Source organism: Poromitra crassiceps (assembly GCF_964638095.1).
Source record: "Poromitra crassiceps genome assembly, chromosome: 14".
Taxonomy (NCBI): domain Eukaryota; kingdom Metazoa; phylum Chordata; class Actinopteri; order Beryciformes; family Melamphaidae; genus Poromitra; species Poromitra crassiceps.
In genome coordinates this window covers 26,052,920-26,067,995 of record NC_139633.1, presented here as the reverse complement: position 1 = coordinate 26,067,995, position 15,076 = coordinate 26,052,920, and the positions used below count along the sequence as shown (strand labels likewise).

At 44.7% G+C, this 15,076-nt stretch overlaps 1 protein-coding gene across 1 annotated transcript in view; it reads left to right on the top strand.

Moving 5' to 3' along the window:
• The window catches only part of grid1a (glutamate receptor, ionotropic, delta 1a), a gene marked incomplete at both ends in the record, with an annotated part of 379,231 nt that overhangs the window by 340,494 nt on the left and 23,661 nt on the right, over positions 1 to 15,076 (top strand). The window contains 2 exons of the mRNA XM_083650562.1: positions 10,581 to 10,682; positions 13,137 to 13,334. Coding sequence (XP_083506688.1) covers positions 10,581 to 10,682; positions 13,137 to 13,334 — 300 coding nt within the window. The remainder of the gene's footprint in view (positions 1 to 10,580; positions 10,683 to 13,136; positions 13,335 to 15,076) is intronic.

The following is a 15,076-nucleotide window of genomic DNA, read 5'->3' as shown; positions in this document are numbered from 1 at the left end:
GTGTGTCTTTAGTCTTTTCCGAAAGATCGGCAGTGATTCAGCTGTCCTGACCGAAGGTGCCAGGGACGAGAAGAGTCGAGATCGGGATGAGCGACTTTTGAGCCCCCGTAGCGAAGGAGGGGCGAGGCGACCAATGCAAAAGTAGTGTAATAAGTAACGGGTTACTACTCTACACAGACAGTAATATGGCGAAGTAACTTTCAAATGAAAGTAACTACCGTAGTAATATGTAGTATATTACATTTTGAAACTAACCTGCCCAACACTGTAACACTATGTACACGGTTTGCTTTGAAGGTCGGATGCTGAGACCATGCAGCCGGCAAGCAGGAGGCGCACTATAGCATGTGTAGCACTTGTACCTCCTTATCATTAGAGGCAGAAGAAGAAGACAGCGAGGCCAGTTTAGTCTGGAGATGCACACAGGGCTGTTGTTCATTACATGCCTATCTGTACTGTATGTCTGCCCACTCCTCGGCACAGCCATTCACTGGGAGGAAATCGAGAGAAAGCGTCTCGGTCTCCTTCTCCTCCTTATAATAGGATGTTCCTATATGCTCCTGGCTCATTGTGTCGCGCGCCAATTTATCTGTGGAACACGTCTCCATCAACAAAGACCACTCCAATATAATGCTATGTTGCTGCTGTGCTACTCTTTCAAGTGGAGTGTAACAGTGTTAACATGCCCCCCCCCCCCCCACCCCCCTTTCCGGACACATAGGACCCTCTGAGCCGTATATACTCACCCCCCCTCCCCCCTCTTCACCGTCTCTCTGTTATCTCCTCTCCTCTCGTCTACCCGTCCCCGCCTCCATCCTCTTCTCGCCTCTTCACTCCTCGCTTCTTCTCATTTCTCAGAGCTGGTTTCCTCTCCCTCTCCATCATTGTTTATCTGCATCCCCCCAGTCCATTTTCTCCCCCGGCCTGATGGCTCTTAGAGGAGGCGTCCTTTTGGTTAGAAACTCTAATGAAGACTGAAATACTATTTCCTGGACGGGGCTTTCTGTTGAGTTTTCTTCTTCTCCACCGTCCAGAAGCGCTGCTGCTGCTGCTGCTGCTGCTGCTGCTGCAGAGTGATCGATGCTGTTGTTGTTGTTGTTGTTGTTGTTGTTGTTGGTTTTGGCCTCCCCAGTTTGCTCTTATTGATGTGTCAGCTCGTCTTCTAAACGGATGTTCCTAACGACTTCCAGCTTACACAGAGATTTTCAAGCGAGGGGGGAAGAAAAAAGTCAATTCATTTCAATGTAATTGTTGCTCCTGCCCATCTCGCATGCGTCACGCAGTTAGTTATCTTCTCTAAATGCATTGACAGTAACACGGCCTATACGTTTTTGTAAATACGATTGTATTGTTTGAAAGATGCGTCAAGTCAAATTTGTTGTGTCCCATAGGACACAATTACCATAATACAGTGGTTCTCACATTTTTTCACATGACAAACTGACAAAAATTACACCACAGACCCGCATTTGATAGGATTTTGTCCCACGGTCCCCCATATGATAATAAGATTGATGCTTTTAGATGTTTTATTACAGAAAGTGTATAAAACCCATGACCGAAATAGTCATTGTGTTACTTATGAATGGAATTATAGCGAAAATAAATGACCCCCCCTTTTGGCTGGGGAGCCCCTGGAACCCCCTCAAGGACCCTTCGGGGTCCCCGGACCCCCATTTGAGAACCACTGCCATAGTACGATATGTGAGTTTGATAGGGTTGTTGATCGGTAGCAGTAAATTAACGGTTACTTTGTGAGATAATAAGAATTCTGTCTTTCAATAAATATTTTCCGATCTCTACTGTGTTTTTGGAACCACCCCATGCTCCACCCTCCCCCCCACCCTCCACCTCCACCCTACAAAAGGTGCTGACAGATTAAGGATGGTACGCGAGCGAGGAAGAGCTATTACAACACATTTCTTTCTGAAGCCAAGAAAGATAACAACAAAGCACTATTATTGTTACAGCATTCTGTTCTCTCCACTAAATGGTTCTGTTGAATCTCTGCTCTGTAGTGAGCTATCTTCTCATGTTAAAAATGACTTTCATTGCTGCCCACATTATATTTGTCCATAGTAGGCTAAGCTGTGCTAGAGGCCTGTCAATGTTGAAATTCCTTATTGATAGATTGATTTATAATTAACTGAGCAGTGTTGAGAAGACTGTTAGATGTATAAATAGCTAAATTTATCATTTTTACTATACAAATGATTCTACCCTAGATAGAGTATGGCAAATATGGCAGTATTCTTCCACATTTGTTGTAAACTAATATGTAATATAAAATGGAATGTGGCGATTGGGTGAGAATGTAGCCGCGTTGGGTCCCGCAAATAGCAAATGCTTCCGCCTACCCGTCTGTACTTCACAGAGGAGAAGGTCGGTCGGGCAGGATCGTCCGCTCAAGGCGGGACATTCGCTAATTTCTCCAATCACCTGCCTCGGTTTTGTGTTGTGATGTGTTGTGATTGGTCGAATACATCAAACTTCTTTGGAAGATGACAACTTCCTCTGGCCAAATTTTAACGGGCTGAAGTGCAGACCGTCTCTGGAGCATTCGAAGGCTGTGGAAGAGACAGACTGGCTTGAGAGAATGGGCCTCTCAGAAGAGGAGAGAAAATGGATGAGACCCACATTGGCCAGAGTGAAACATTGTGAGCACCTCGAGGCTCGACGGTCCAAGTGGGATGATATGTCCCCGCGTGCCTTCGTTTCTACTCATCAATCTCCACAGAGTCATTTGCTGCCAACTTCATAGCGTTTCAATTAGTTCACATCATCGTCTATCTGTGTTTTTTGTTCCTCTCACTTCATGAATTGAAGGAAAAGCTCGTTTTAAAATCATTTGTACAAACACAGCGAGGCGTTCCAAAGTAAGGTGGATAGACCTGCCGCTTTTGTTTTGATAATGCCTCCTTTGATAGATGTATAATTTTATTCTTCTAACCAAAAGATAATTAACATACAGTAATTAACATACAGATGTACAGTAGGAAGAGAGAAAAGGAGAATGGTAGAATTGCTTGTCGACTGCATTGATTTAAACGACTGATTGATCTGGATTTGATCTATAAGGGAAGATGTAAATAAATGTGCATGGGAATAGAGAGACAGAGGGAAAAAGTGATAACATAGAGCTTCCATTTTCACCGTGCCGTTCTCTTATTGTGCTTCCTCTGAGAGATTCCTTTGTGACAGAGGAGTGAACTATCTCCTCGTCTCTGTTTTTCACTCCGCATTTGTCATTTCCTGTGCCTTCGTCGGATATATAGCGCTATAGAGTGAGCGCTGCCTGTTGTCGCTCTGGGGAGCTGGAGTGACAGGCAGGCAGCATGTCTGCCCAGCTCATCTCTGATGCATCGGGACAGATACGCGCCGTCTCTTGTTTTTCCGACTCATTCAAAATGGCCGCCGCGTTTATCGCTGTCTTCCAGGTGGTTTGAGATAAGGACCAGCCCTCCTGGGGGAAAGGACGCAAAGGGGACCATGCAAATTCTAAATAAACAGGGAGGGGAGATACCTATACTCACGTGCACACGCATGCAGACATCGACACAAACGTGTGTATATATACACATGCACGCCCATAACACGCGTACACACTTAAAGGTCCCAATTCGTGCAGCTGTAACCTCTTAAAAACGTGTGTCTCTGGTCCATAAAACATGATTCTGGATTAATTTGTCGAAAATATAGCAACCCCGTTCGTTCTGACGGAGTTGTCACTTCCTCATCTCGTCGCTTCCCAAGAATGGTCTGTTTCTGTAATATATTCAGAACTAACAGTTCCCATTGGCCAATCAGATTAGCGTCTGTGGACCAGCACGCTAGGTTGTGTCCACAACTAACGTTAGCAACGAGCTATCGCTAACTTAACGGTTGCTACGCTAAAGAGGACATCTCAAAATGCCTAGACTTACCGAATGCACCTCCGCAGTTGCTGGATCACGTACAGTTGGCGTCGCTCCAGCTAGAAGTGTTAATTTTGTGGCTATAGACAAAATGGTGCAGGTAGCTTGTGTGTGAGAGACCGCGCGCAGTATGCTTAAGGACCCGAGTGACATCACATTAACCCGTCTGGGGGAACAGAGTGTAAGGGGCGTGGCTTGAAGGAGACTGCAGGGGGAAGCTGGATAGGGACAAATCCAACTGTGGCAGTTCTGAGGTTGTGACCACTCATTACAGGGAGGGATGACAGCAGTATATATGCATTTACAAGTAAAAACAGCTTTTGCACGGAATGGGACCTTTAAATAAAGTATAGAGAGCCAAAGTGAAATGTCACTTCCTGCTTTTCTCCCTGTACCAGCGCTGGAAAAAATATGAATGGCAGGTGGACGGAGAATAACGTTACTTTTTGAATCCCGTTTGAATTGTGCGTGCCACGGGGTGCCAACGTTCATTTTGTCAATTTAAAACATAACTTTGCACGTCAAGAAAGTCGCACTTTGTCGTCAAACTGAAACGTAGGGGTTAGTTTCGTATAAAAACGACATGTGGAAGCTCGTGGCACGTCGCCGGTCTTCAGCTTTGCCGTGAAAACCGAGAAAGTGACGTCCCTTAGGCGACGGTAGTCTTTCTGATTTATAACGTATAGAGTGCAACAGTTTGCCGACAAACTGCGACTCTTTCGTGACATGCAAAGTTACGTTTTAAATTGACAAAAATTAACGTTTATTCTCGGTTCACCCGCCATTCATATTCTTTCCAGCACTGGTACAGGGAGAAAAGCAGGAAGTGACGTTTCACTTTGCCTCTCTATTAGTGCACACACATAAACGTATAGAATAACAGTAGAGACTCATAAGGGACATAAGCAGTAATGAGGCAGGTACTTGCGAGGTGTGTTCAGCACACACACGCGCACACACGCACACACACACACAGACACATGCACACACACACACACACACACACACACACACACACACACACACACACACACACACACGTACTGTAAATCCAGTGGGAGAGGCAGACAAAGGGACCTGGGTCGATGAGAAGCTAGGTGGCATGATGGGCCTGTCGATAAGGCAGCAGCTGACTGAGTGAGCCAGCAGGGGCAAGCGCAGCGGCGAAACAGCCGCGACGAGCTCAAACTATGCGTCTGTGTCCTTAATGAGGCCGTTTAGACGGCTCCCATGAAAGGGGACAATGTGCTTTCTATAGGATTTTGAGGAGATAATTGAGACCATTGTGGCGCTGGTGAATGCAGGGGCCTATTTGATTGCATCCCTTTGGCGTATTCAAGAGAAAGAGGTCGTTGGCATTTGCTGAGTCCCATTACGGATTATTTTGAAGGTATTAGCCATCAAATCCATTAGCGGTAAATAGCTGTCCTGTTATTGTTGTGCGCGGCTTTCCCGAAAGGCATATTGCACGGCCTCGTTAGCTCGATATTCCCCGTCATGCTGTGTGGGTAGTTCAAAAAGTATTGGATTTTGGCTTTATACGACTGTCGACTGAGACGTCCTATAGTAGGAATTGTGCTAGTTGCTCATTATATTCGCTGAATCTTTTGATCTCAGTGACATACACTCACTATGCCTTCAGGCTTCATGACTGATTCCTATGCATACGTATACAGTAGGTATGCTATCCAAACTTTCAACCACACACTTCAAAGAAAGGAGGGCTGTTTTTTTGGGAGGTTTTCAGGCATTACGGGACAGAAATCAATGTCAGGCCCGACTTTTTATCCCATTTTCATCCCCCATTAGTGCTCATTTTAATTGATTTATCCTGGTTGCTGCTCCACCCTCTGCCGATCTGAGGAGAGCCGAAACTGGCTCCATGCTTCCTCCGAGACATGGGCAGTTAGCCAGCCGCTTCTTTTCACCTGACAGGGGAAGCTTCACCGGTAGGACATAGCACGTGGGAGGATCACGCTATTCCAACGAGTTCCCCTCCCTCCGAACAGGCGCCCCTAACGACCAGAGGCACCACTTCAGCGACCAGGATATTGCATGTTTTTGGTGAGGGGTTCCTATATGAAGCAAACCCCCAGGGGGCATGGGGAGAACATGCAAACTCCACACAGAAAGGCCCTTTTGACGATCCCACCCGGGCGACGGGCACTCGAGGACATGCGGACGGGCACACGCTCCTTCAGCGCTCACAGCGTCCCAGGTGGGAATCGAACCCAGGACCTTCTAGCTGTGAGGCGACATGCAGCGCTACCACTGCGCCACCGTGCCCCCCTAATGTCAGGCATTTCTAAGCTATTTTGTCAGCACCCTTTTATACTGTATACAAAATATATTTCCACATTGGAGACAGAAATGTCTCGGTGTATGCACATATCTCTACATTCTGTTTTACTGCCAAGTCCTTTAAAAACACAATTGTCATGCTTAATTTTTTTTTAATTACAAGAAGATACAACAGGAAAAAAGATCCCTTCCATTAACATGTGATAGTCCATCACACGGTTTCCACTCTACTACTGCTGTACTGTTTTTGTCTTGTGTTATCTTATGTTGTGTTATGTTATGTCGTATGTTATCACAATCAGCTTTATTGGCCAAGTACAGTCAGTAACTGTATGTACACACACTAGGAATTTGCATTGCTCTCAATGTAGGCTACTCACACACACACACACACACACACACACACACACACACACACACACACACACACACAAAGGTATGCACAGGATAAAGCAAACAAGGACAGGGGTACATTTAAACATTTAGAATTTACATTAACTACTATACAATAATGTAGCGTTATAATATATGTGTTGTCACGGCACATCACGTCACGTCACGTCACGTCACGTCATGGCGTGACTTTGCTGTAGGTATTGTGGGACATCCCTGTGGGCCGTCGGTGTGTAAGAAGGCTCTGTGAAGTCGAAGTGTTCCTCTTTAGTGTTGTTTCGTTCACGGTAGGGATGGGCATTTCTAGCAAAAACACTATTCGAAATTCGCTGGCCAAATTCGAATTTAATTCGAATTTCGAAAATAAAAAAATAAATGTAAAAAAAAAAAAAAATGTTTTTTTTTTTTTTTTTTTTTTTTTTTTTTTGTGATTGAAATGTTGCATTGTCTCCCCTGATTCTAAGTCTACGGCTTTATTAATTAATATAAAAAGCTTCTGCTGTGGATTTTTAGCTCAAACAAGCATTGCACCACTGAAGTAAAGAACATGTTACATGACATTGACATCTTCGAAAATAAAAAACAGTTTTGACAATCATGAGTGGTTCATTAAATATTTAGTAGGCTCAGGTCTGAGTGCCAAAGGGGTGCCAAAGTCACCCCCTCTCCCTCTTCATGGGATTTCATCCGCCATTCATTTTTCCATAAACCTTGCTTAAAATGCTTATAAAAATTGTTTTACTTGCTCAAACCAAGCGATTTGACTATACTTAGAATCAGGGGAGACAATGCAACATTTCACTAAAAAAAAATTTTTTTTTTTTTTTTTTTTTTTTTCGAATTTCGAATTTCAATAATAAAAGTCGACCTTGATAATAACAACGATTATTCGAAAATTCGAAATTCGATGCCCATCCCTAGTTCACGGCACAGAGAACTCGCTGTGTTTCACCGAGGACAAAGCCACTCATGGGGAAAATAGCCCCCTGTGAAGCAGGCGATGCAGGCTGACATTTTTGCCCCGCACACACACACACACACACGCGCGCGTGCCGCACACTTCAACACACACACACACACACACACACACACACACACCCTCGCTCACTCGCTCTCTCTCTCTCTCATTCATCCACATGCACGGATGAACAACAGATTAATGCGTTTGTATTTGCCAGCAACCCGTAGCCATTATCCACATATTGCTCAAGATCTACTGCCAAATCGTCCAACGATCACATCTTACGCAGTTCTGGGCAGAGCACAGTGTAGATACAGCTAGCTAAGCCATGTACACACAGGCACACGCTTGTATCATGTTAGCAATAAGCTCGCTTCAAACACAGGCTAATCTTCATATCAGTAACATACAGACGGCGCTTTAAGAGCCGGAGGGGATACGGCGTACGACTGACATTCGGCATGGGAAAAAAATGTAGATTATATACACACCCACATACGATAGCTAGATCTATAGCAGTCTGCAGCAGAGCTATACATAGCCGCGCAGAGTCACTGTGAGACTGAGCAAAGAGTGTTTTCTGAAGGATCAGAGGCGCTAAGTTGCGACGGATCCCTACTTCCTGTGTTTTCCACTCAGGATCCCTACTTCCTGTGTTTTCCACTCATGTCTCTATCATTGCCGCGCGGAGTGCACAGTGTGTGTCTGTGGGCGCTGTGTGTGGATGTGGCTTTGTGGTGATGGAGACTGCGGTGGTGCTGTTAGAGGCCTGCTGTTCGCGGCCTCGGGCCACCCTTCTTGTCCTGTCAGCGCGAGTCTCAAAAGAGTACTCCCAGTGTCGTGTCAGATCCTTGAGAATCTTTGTCTAGCTAGCATAGCAGCACTGATTAAGGGGGAGATGGGGGGGGGGCAGGACATAGCTCAAAAGGTTGACGGTGTGGAATGAATTTTTAAGTACAGGGAATGAGTTAGAATCCACCAGCGATGTACTCAAACGGATGTGTCTGATTTACCTATTAGATGTCCTGAAAGGTTTGTTTTTTTCCCCCCATCTCTATAGGCTACTTTTCCGCTCTCCAACTTTTCATATTTGTGCTCGGTTTGTTTCAAGGGCAGTTTACAGCACAGCGATTTACGATCGCCCGACGAACATCGCTACAAAGTCACCGTCGCTCAACTTTGATTTCGGACGCTGTCGTTCATAAAAAGTACAAACACCAGGGTGATTATATTTGCTGTTACAGTCTAAGAAAAAAAGAAGCAGCTTTCATTTATTCTGGTCTGGCCGTGTTTATGGTAAACTAGTATGATCGCAGAGGCAGCCTTGATTAATCATGTCTGGTCTGAAGAATAAACAGCAGATAGCACTGTGGGCAATGGGCGGAAGAACCATCATCACAACGATCATGGCACATGGCCCATCGCCGGGAGTATGAGCACTATGTCATCGCGGCCGACGGTAGAATATGATCACGGCCGGTGGCGAGACCGATGACCATCGTAAATCGCTGTACTATAAACTGCCCTTCACTGTTTAATTTACATGGCACGAGCAGGAACGTCATCCTATTTCACATCACACTCCTGCTCTCCTCTCTTCTCTACCTCACTATCATCATCTTCATCATCATCATCATCATCCCCAACCACCACCACCACCACCCCCTGTACGATGACTGGTAAAGTATAGAGAGGCAAAGTGAACGTCACTTCCTGCTTCAGCACTGTACCAGAGATTTTCATCCGCCATTTATTTTCCCATAGACATAAATGTAAACCCGTAAAATGCTTATAAAAAATAGTTTTTACTTGGTCAAACCAAACGGTTCAGCTATATTTAGAATCGGGAGAGACCACACAACATTTCACTCGGACCAAAACTAAAAACAATTGCGGATTTAAAGAAGATATATATATATATATTTTTTTTAAGTTTTGGTCCGAGTTAAATGTTCTATGGTCTCTCCCGATTGTAAATGGTTTGACAGAGTAAAAACTATTTTTATAAGCATTTTACGAAATGTCTATGGGAAAATAAATGGCGGATAAAAATCTCTGGTGCAGTGCTGAAGCAGGAAGTAGGCGGTCACTTGGCCTCTCTATACATTGCTTGACAAAGCGTGGCTAAAAGCTGCAGGCCTCTGCAGCATTCAGAGGGGCGGCGGCCTGCTACACGATCCTGAGAGCAGTGGCGGACTGCATAATCGGGCACGTCGGGCAAATGCCCGGTGGCCTGGCCTGGCCTGGCCTGCCAAAAAAAAAAAAAAAAAAAAAAAATTTTTTTTTGCAAATTTATTTTAATTTTATTTAGCCCAAATTGGGCTTCAAACGGCCCAAATTGGGCTTCAAACGACCCAAATCGGGCTTCAAACAGCCCAAATCTGGCTTTAAACGACCCAAATCTGGCTTCAAACGGCCCAAATTGGGCTTCAAACGGCCCAAATTTTTCGCCGTCGCCCTTCGGACGCCGGCACGCACGTCGGCCCGTATCGGCCTGGCCTGCTTGGTATCTAATGCCCGGTCTGAATTATGATCCCAGTCCGCCCCTGCCTGAGAGCATGCTAATGGCTGACACTTGTTGCCGTGGTGACCAGCTCAGATGTTTGCATGGTCGTCGTGGGCGTGGCCAGTCAGTGGGAAGTCGCGCCACAAATCGAGTCCCCAAGTGTCAGACAAGATGATTAGTCCAGTGATAGCTTAGCCCCCCTGTGACCCTACAACACTGATACAATACAATACGGTAATTGATTGTTTAATTATATCTGTGATAGGTTTTGTTGATGAGACGTTTGGGTGCTTTCTCTGCAGAGACACTCCCCTACTGCTCCTCACCCATGTTCTCTCTCTCTCTCTCTCTCTCTCTCTCTCTCTCTCCCTCCCTCTCTCTCTCTCTCTCTCCCTCTCTCTCTCTCTCTCTCTCTCTCTCGCTCCCCTCTCTTTGTCTCTCTCTCTCTCTCTCTCTCTCTCTCATATTCTCCCTCTCCCTTCTGTTTTTTCTCTCATCCTCTCAGCTGGCATCTTGGGATTCCACTCGTGGTTTGAACGGTAGCCTAAAGGAGAACCGAATAGAGAGCGGTATGCACGGAGTGACGCTCAAGATTGTAACATTGCTGGTAAGTTGGAATATATATACTGCATGTACTCCAGTAACACCTGACCTGTGTAGGCAAATATCTTCAGAAAACACGCAGCGCACTCTAGAGGCACTTGCATTCCTCTACACAGTATTGATGACATTGCTCTAAGCACCTATAGATTAAAGCAGCTACGAGCAACTTTTTCGATTGTTATTAAACAGTATAAATTTAATATCAATGCATCACATCTTACCTCTAATAGTCGACGAGACCAACGCAGAGTAGTCTCGCTTGAGCCCCGAGTGAATCGGCCAGTGTAGGCTGTCTGTGGCCAGGGAAGATCAGGAAGTGAAATGAAACGGTTTGCAGCAGCCACTTCGGCCATAACCACAAAATAACTTCCAAAAAACCTGTTAGAATATAACTAGAGATGTTCGCGAGAATATGCGTGGCGTTCACATTGTTTATGTTATGTTGCTAGGCAGCGCAAACGGCGAGGCAGGCAGCTGCGTTTCACTTCCGGGTTTCACATCCGCGTTTCATTTCCGGGTAGCCGGGCCGGCGGTAAGGAGAGAGAGAGAGAGAGCCCCCTGTTGACGCGAGTTTAGACAGACACAGACTTAATAATCATCCAAGGGAGCAATCTCCAATTCACACGGCTTTGATCTCAGCTACTATTATAGGTAAGATGTGATGCATCAATATTGTAATTATACTGTTTAATAACAATCGAAAAAGTTGCTCGTAGCTGCTTTAACCAATCATTTGAGAGTTTGTATTTTGGGTTTGAAAATGTACCCAAACGTGTAAATACACAAGTCCCTCTGTTGACTGTACGGCTAAAAAAGCGATATTTTTCATTTCTCTTGAGCGTCCAGGCCCGGGATGCTCTCCTGTTGCTATTAGGGTTCAACGATTTCTTAGAGAATCTGCAGGCCAGGCTTATCACAGGTGACTGGAAAGCCGATTAGGGCCAACGCTCGACCCCCGAAGGCGCTGGACCTCTCCTATAATCCACTTTAGACCGCTTGGTCACAGTGAGCGGCCGGCCGTTCCCTCTCTGGCAAGCGGGATTTGTACGGCCTTCTTCTCCATCTTCGCCCGGTGAATCTACGGCATCGGAAAGCCATTAGATTCAACACCACAACGTAGGAGGCTTATCCTCAACTTCACTAGCTGGAGAAGCTGCTGCCCTCCACCACCTCCTCCAACTCTCTCTCTCTCTCTCTCTCTCTCTGTTTTTCCTCTTCTTCACGCATGATTTACCTGCACCATATTTATTCACATAACTTCTGCTCAGCTCTCTCTTGGCAGTGTCACTTAATCAAGTCACTTTCTCCCCAGCCCGGTTCAGCACTCCTCCTCCTCCCCCCTCTCTTACCCCCCCCCCCCCTCCCTCCCTCCCACATCTTCTTCAGCACCCCCTCTCTCTTCCCTCCTCCTCCTCCTCTTCCTCTTCCTCCGCCCATTTAATTCCGCCCCGACACTTCCAGCCCATAAAGAAGAGCCATGGGTTGCGTGCACTAAATTTAGAATGGCAATTTCTGGCTGATGAAGCATCGCCCCGCTCGCCCAGGCCGCCATGTGTTACAGGTCAACAGTCGCCCAGAAAACTCTTTTTTTATGAAGATGAACTTAGACCACCTCAGACGCTCTTCATAAAGGTGTCACCCTCGGGTTCTAAAGATGACGGAATGCGTCCTCGCCGCGGCTGCCCATCGGCCTCCCCCCCCCCGAGGAGATGATCTCATTTTGATAAATGACGCGCCTGTGATTAAGTACACATATACTCCACTCTCTTCCAGGGTTTGACCACAAACGCTGGTTCTTGAAGAGAAAATGCGCACACATTCACATTGCTCAGCATTAGCATTGTCTCAGCAGCACTCCCCTGTAGGTTTGTCACGGTACTAGAATTTCTAACTTCGATACCGATACTCGGGAAAATATCGATACGCGATGCCATTTTCAATACCATGGGGGGGTATGACAGCACATCAAGAGGCATAAAAATAAAGAAAGACAGATGGACGGACAGTTGCACACGTCTCCATAATCTAGGCCCGATAGAACTCATTAAAAAATCTTCACTTACACAGCAGATGTCTCATCAGCCTATCAGAACACAGCAGATTACCCCTGCTCTAGTCATCAGGCCTATCGGAACACTTTTAGCTTGTTGAAGCAACAGATACCCACCAATGACAGGGAGGGAGAAATCAGTAGTATGTTTGATTTTTCATTAAGAGAAATCACTGCTGGTATCGATAATGTTGCAAATGAGTATTGTATCCCTGTAAAGTTTTTCATATTGATACTTATTGATACTATCAATATGGTTGAAAATGAGTATTGTATCCATTTCATTGTTTTAGTATTGATACTTATCGTTACTATCAATACCATTCCATATGAGTATTGTATCAGTTTAAATTTTTCTGTATCCATACTTATACCCCCCTTACCCAGTTGTATTATTCATTCAAACAGGAGGAGCCTTTTGTTATGGTGGCAGAGAACATTCTGGGTCAACCTAAGCGATACAAGGGTTTCTCCATCGACGTCCTGGATGGCCTGGCAAAGATCCTGGGCTTCAAGTATGACATCTACCAAGTTGGAGATGGCAAGTATGGCTCCGCGCTCCCTAATGGATCCTGGAATGGGATGATTGGAGACCTCATTGGCAAGGTTAGTCTTTTGATTTCAGTCAATTGATTTCCAGATAATTTTCCGGGAATCAGGCCACATTTTCCGGGTTTAGAACTGAGAATGCAATTAAAAGGCTCGGTTAGATGAAAAACATCAGACAAAGATCAGAAACACTATGTGGACCCACAAAATCAGTCCCAACTATCCATTTGTTTCAGTGTATGTCTAATGGTTTATGATTTCCAGCAATGTTTGATAACTTTTTTAAGTTTTAGATAAATACTGTTGTGGGTCAATCAATAATAACATATGAATTTGAATTGAATTGAATTGAATTGAATTGAATTGAATTGAATTGAATTGAATTGAATTGAATTTGATTGTTGGTAAAGTAGACAAAGACATCATTCTTTATATTTTCTTCATAGATGTTACTAAATTCCTGTAATTTGCCATATGCTGAGGGAATGATAAATATGATCATGTTATCTTGTATGAGCTAGCTGTCAGTAAGATGGGGGGGTATTAAGCTGTCAGCCCTACAATCTTGTACTATTGTTTGTCAGAGGAAACCTATCACTCACACCACAAGTGATTATGATGTGGAGTGAACAATGTGCTGCTTAAAGGTACATTTAGCCATGTTTTTGTGTTCAAATAAGTGTTAAATGACTATATTCTGACAGCAATCACTGATCAGTGACTTGAAACCCCCAACCCCCCGCTGTCCTCTATCTCTCTCTCCTGTAGTCATGCAGGCCGGGCGGACGTATATAGACACGGGAACCCATATTCATACACTCTGACACACACATATCATAATATTCATAATAAATGTATCTTATCCCCTATATGAGACAATGATTTAAATAGACCATGATATTTTCTAACATAAAATGGCAAGGTAAAGCAGTGTGGACATAATACAGAAGTCTGTATTTCATCATGAACACATTCGATTCAGTTTATATCAGCACCATGGGCAGCTATGTTACTGTAGTTTATATCAGCACCATGGGCAGCTCTATGTTACTGTAGTTTATATCAGCACCATGGCCAGCTCTATGTTACTGTAGTTTATATCAGGACCATGGCCAGCTCTATGTTACTGTAGTTTATATCAGGACCATGGCCAGCTCTATGTTACTGTAGTTTATATCAGCACCATGGCCAGCTCTATGTTACTGTAGTTTATATCAGGACCATGGCCAGCTCTGTTACTGTAGTTTATATCAGGACCATGGTCAGCTCTATGTTACTGTAGTTTATATCAGGACCATGGACTGCTCTATGTTACTGTAGTTTATATCAGCACCATGGACTGCTCTATGTTACTGTAGTTTATATCAGGACCATGGGCAGCTATGTTACTGTAGTTTATATCAGCACCATCGACTGCTCTATGTTAATGTAGTTTATATCAGCACCATGGACTGCTCTATGTTACTGTAGTTTATATCAGGACCATGGGCAGCTATGTTACTGTAGTTTATATCAGCACCATGGACTGCTCTATGTAACTGTAGTTTATATCAGGACCATGGACTGCTCTATGTAACTGTAGTTTATATCAGGACCATGGACTGCTCTATGTTACTGTAGTTTATATCAGCACCATGGGCAGCTATGTAACTGTAGTTTATATCAGGACCATGGGCAGCTATGTTACTGTAGTTTATATCAGCACCATGGGCAGCTATGTAACTGTAGTTTATATCAGGACCATGGCCAGCTCTATGTTACTGTAGTTTATATCAGCACCATGGACTGCTCTATGTTAC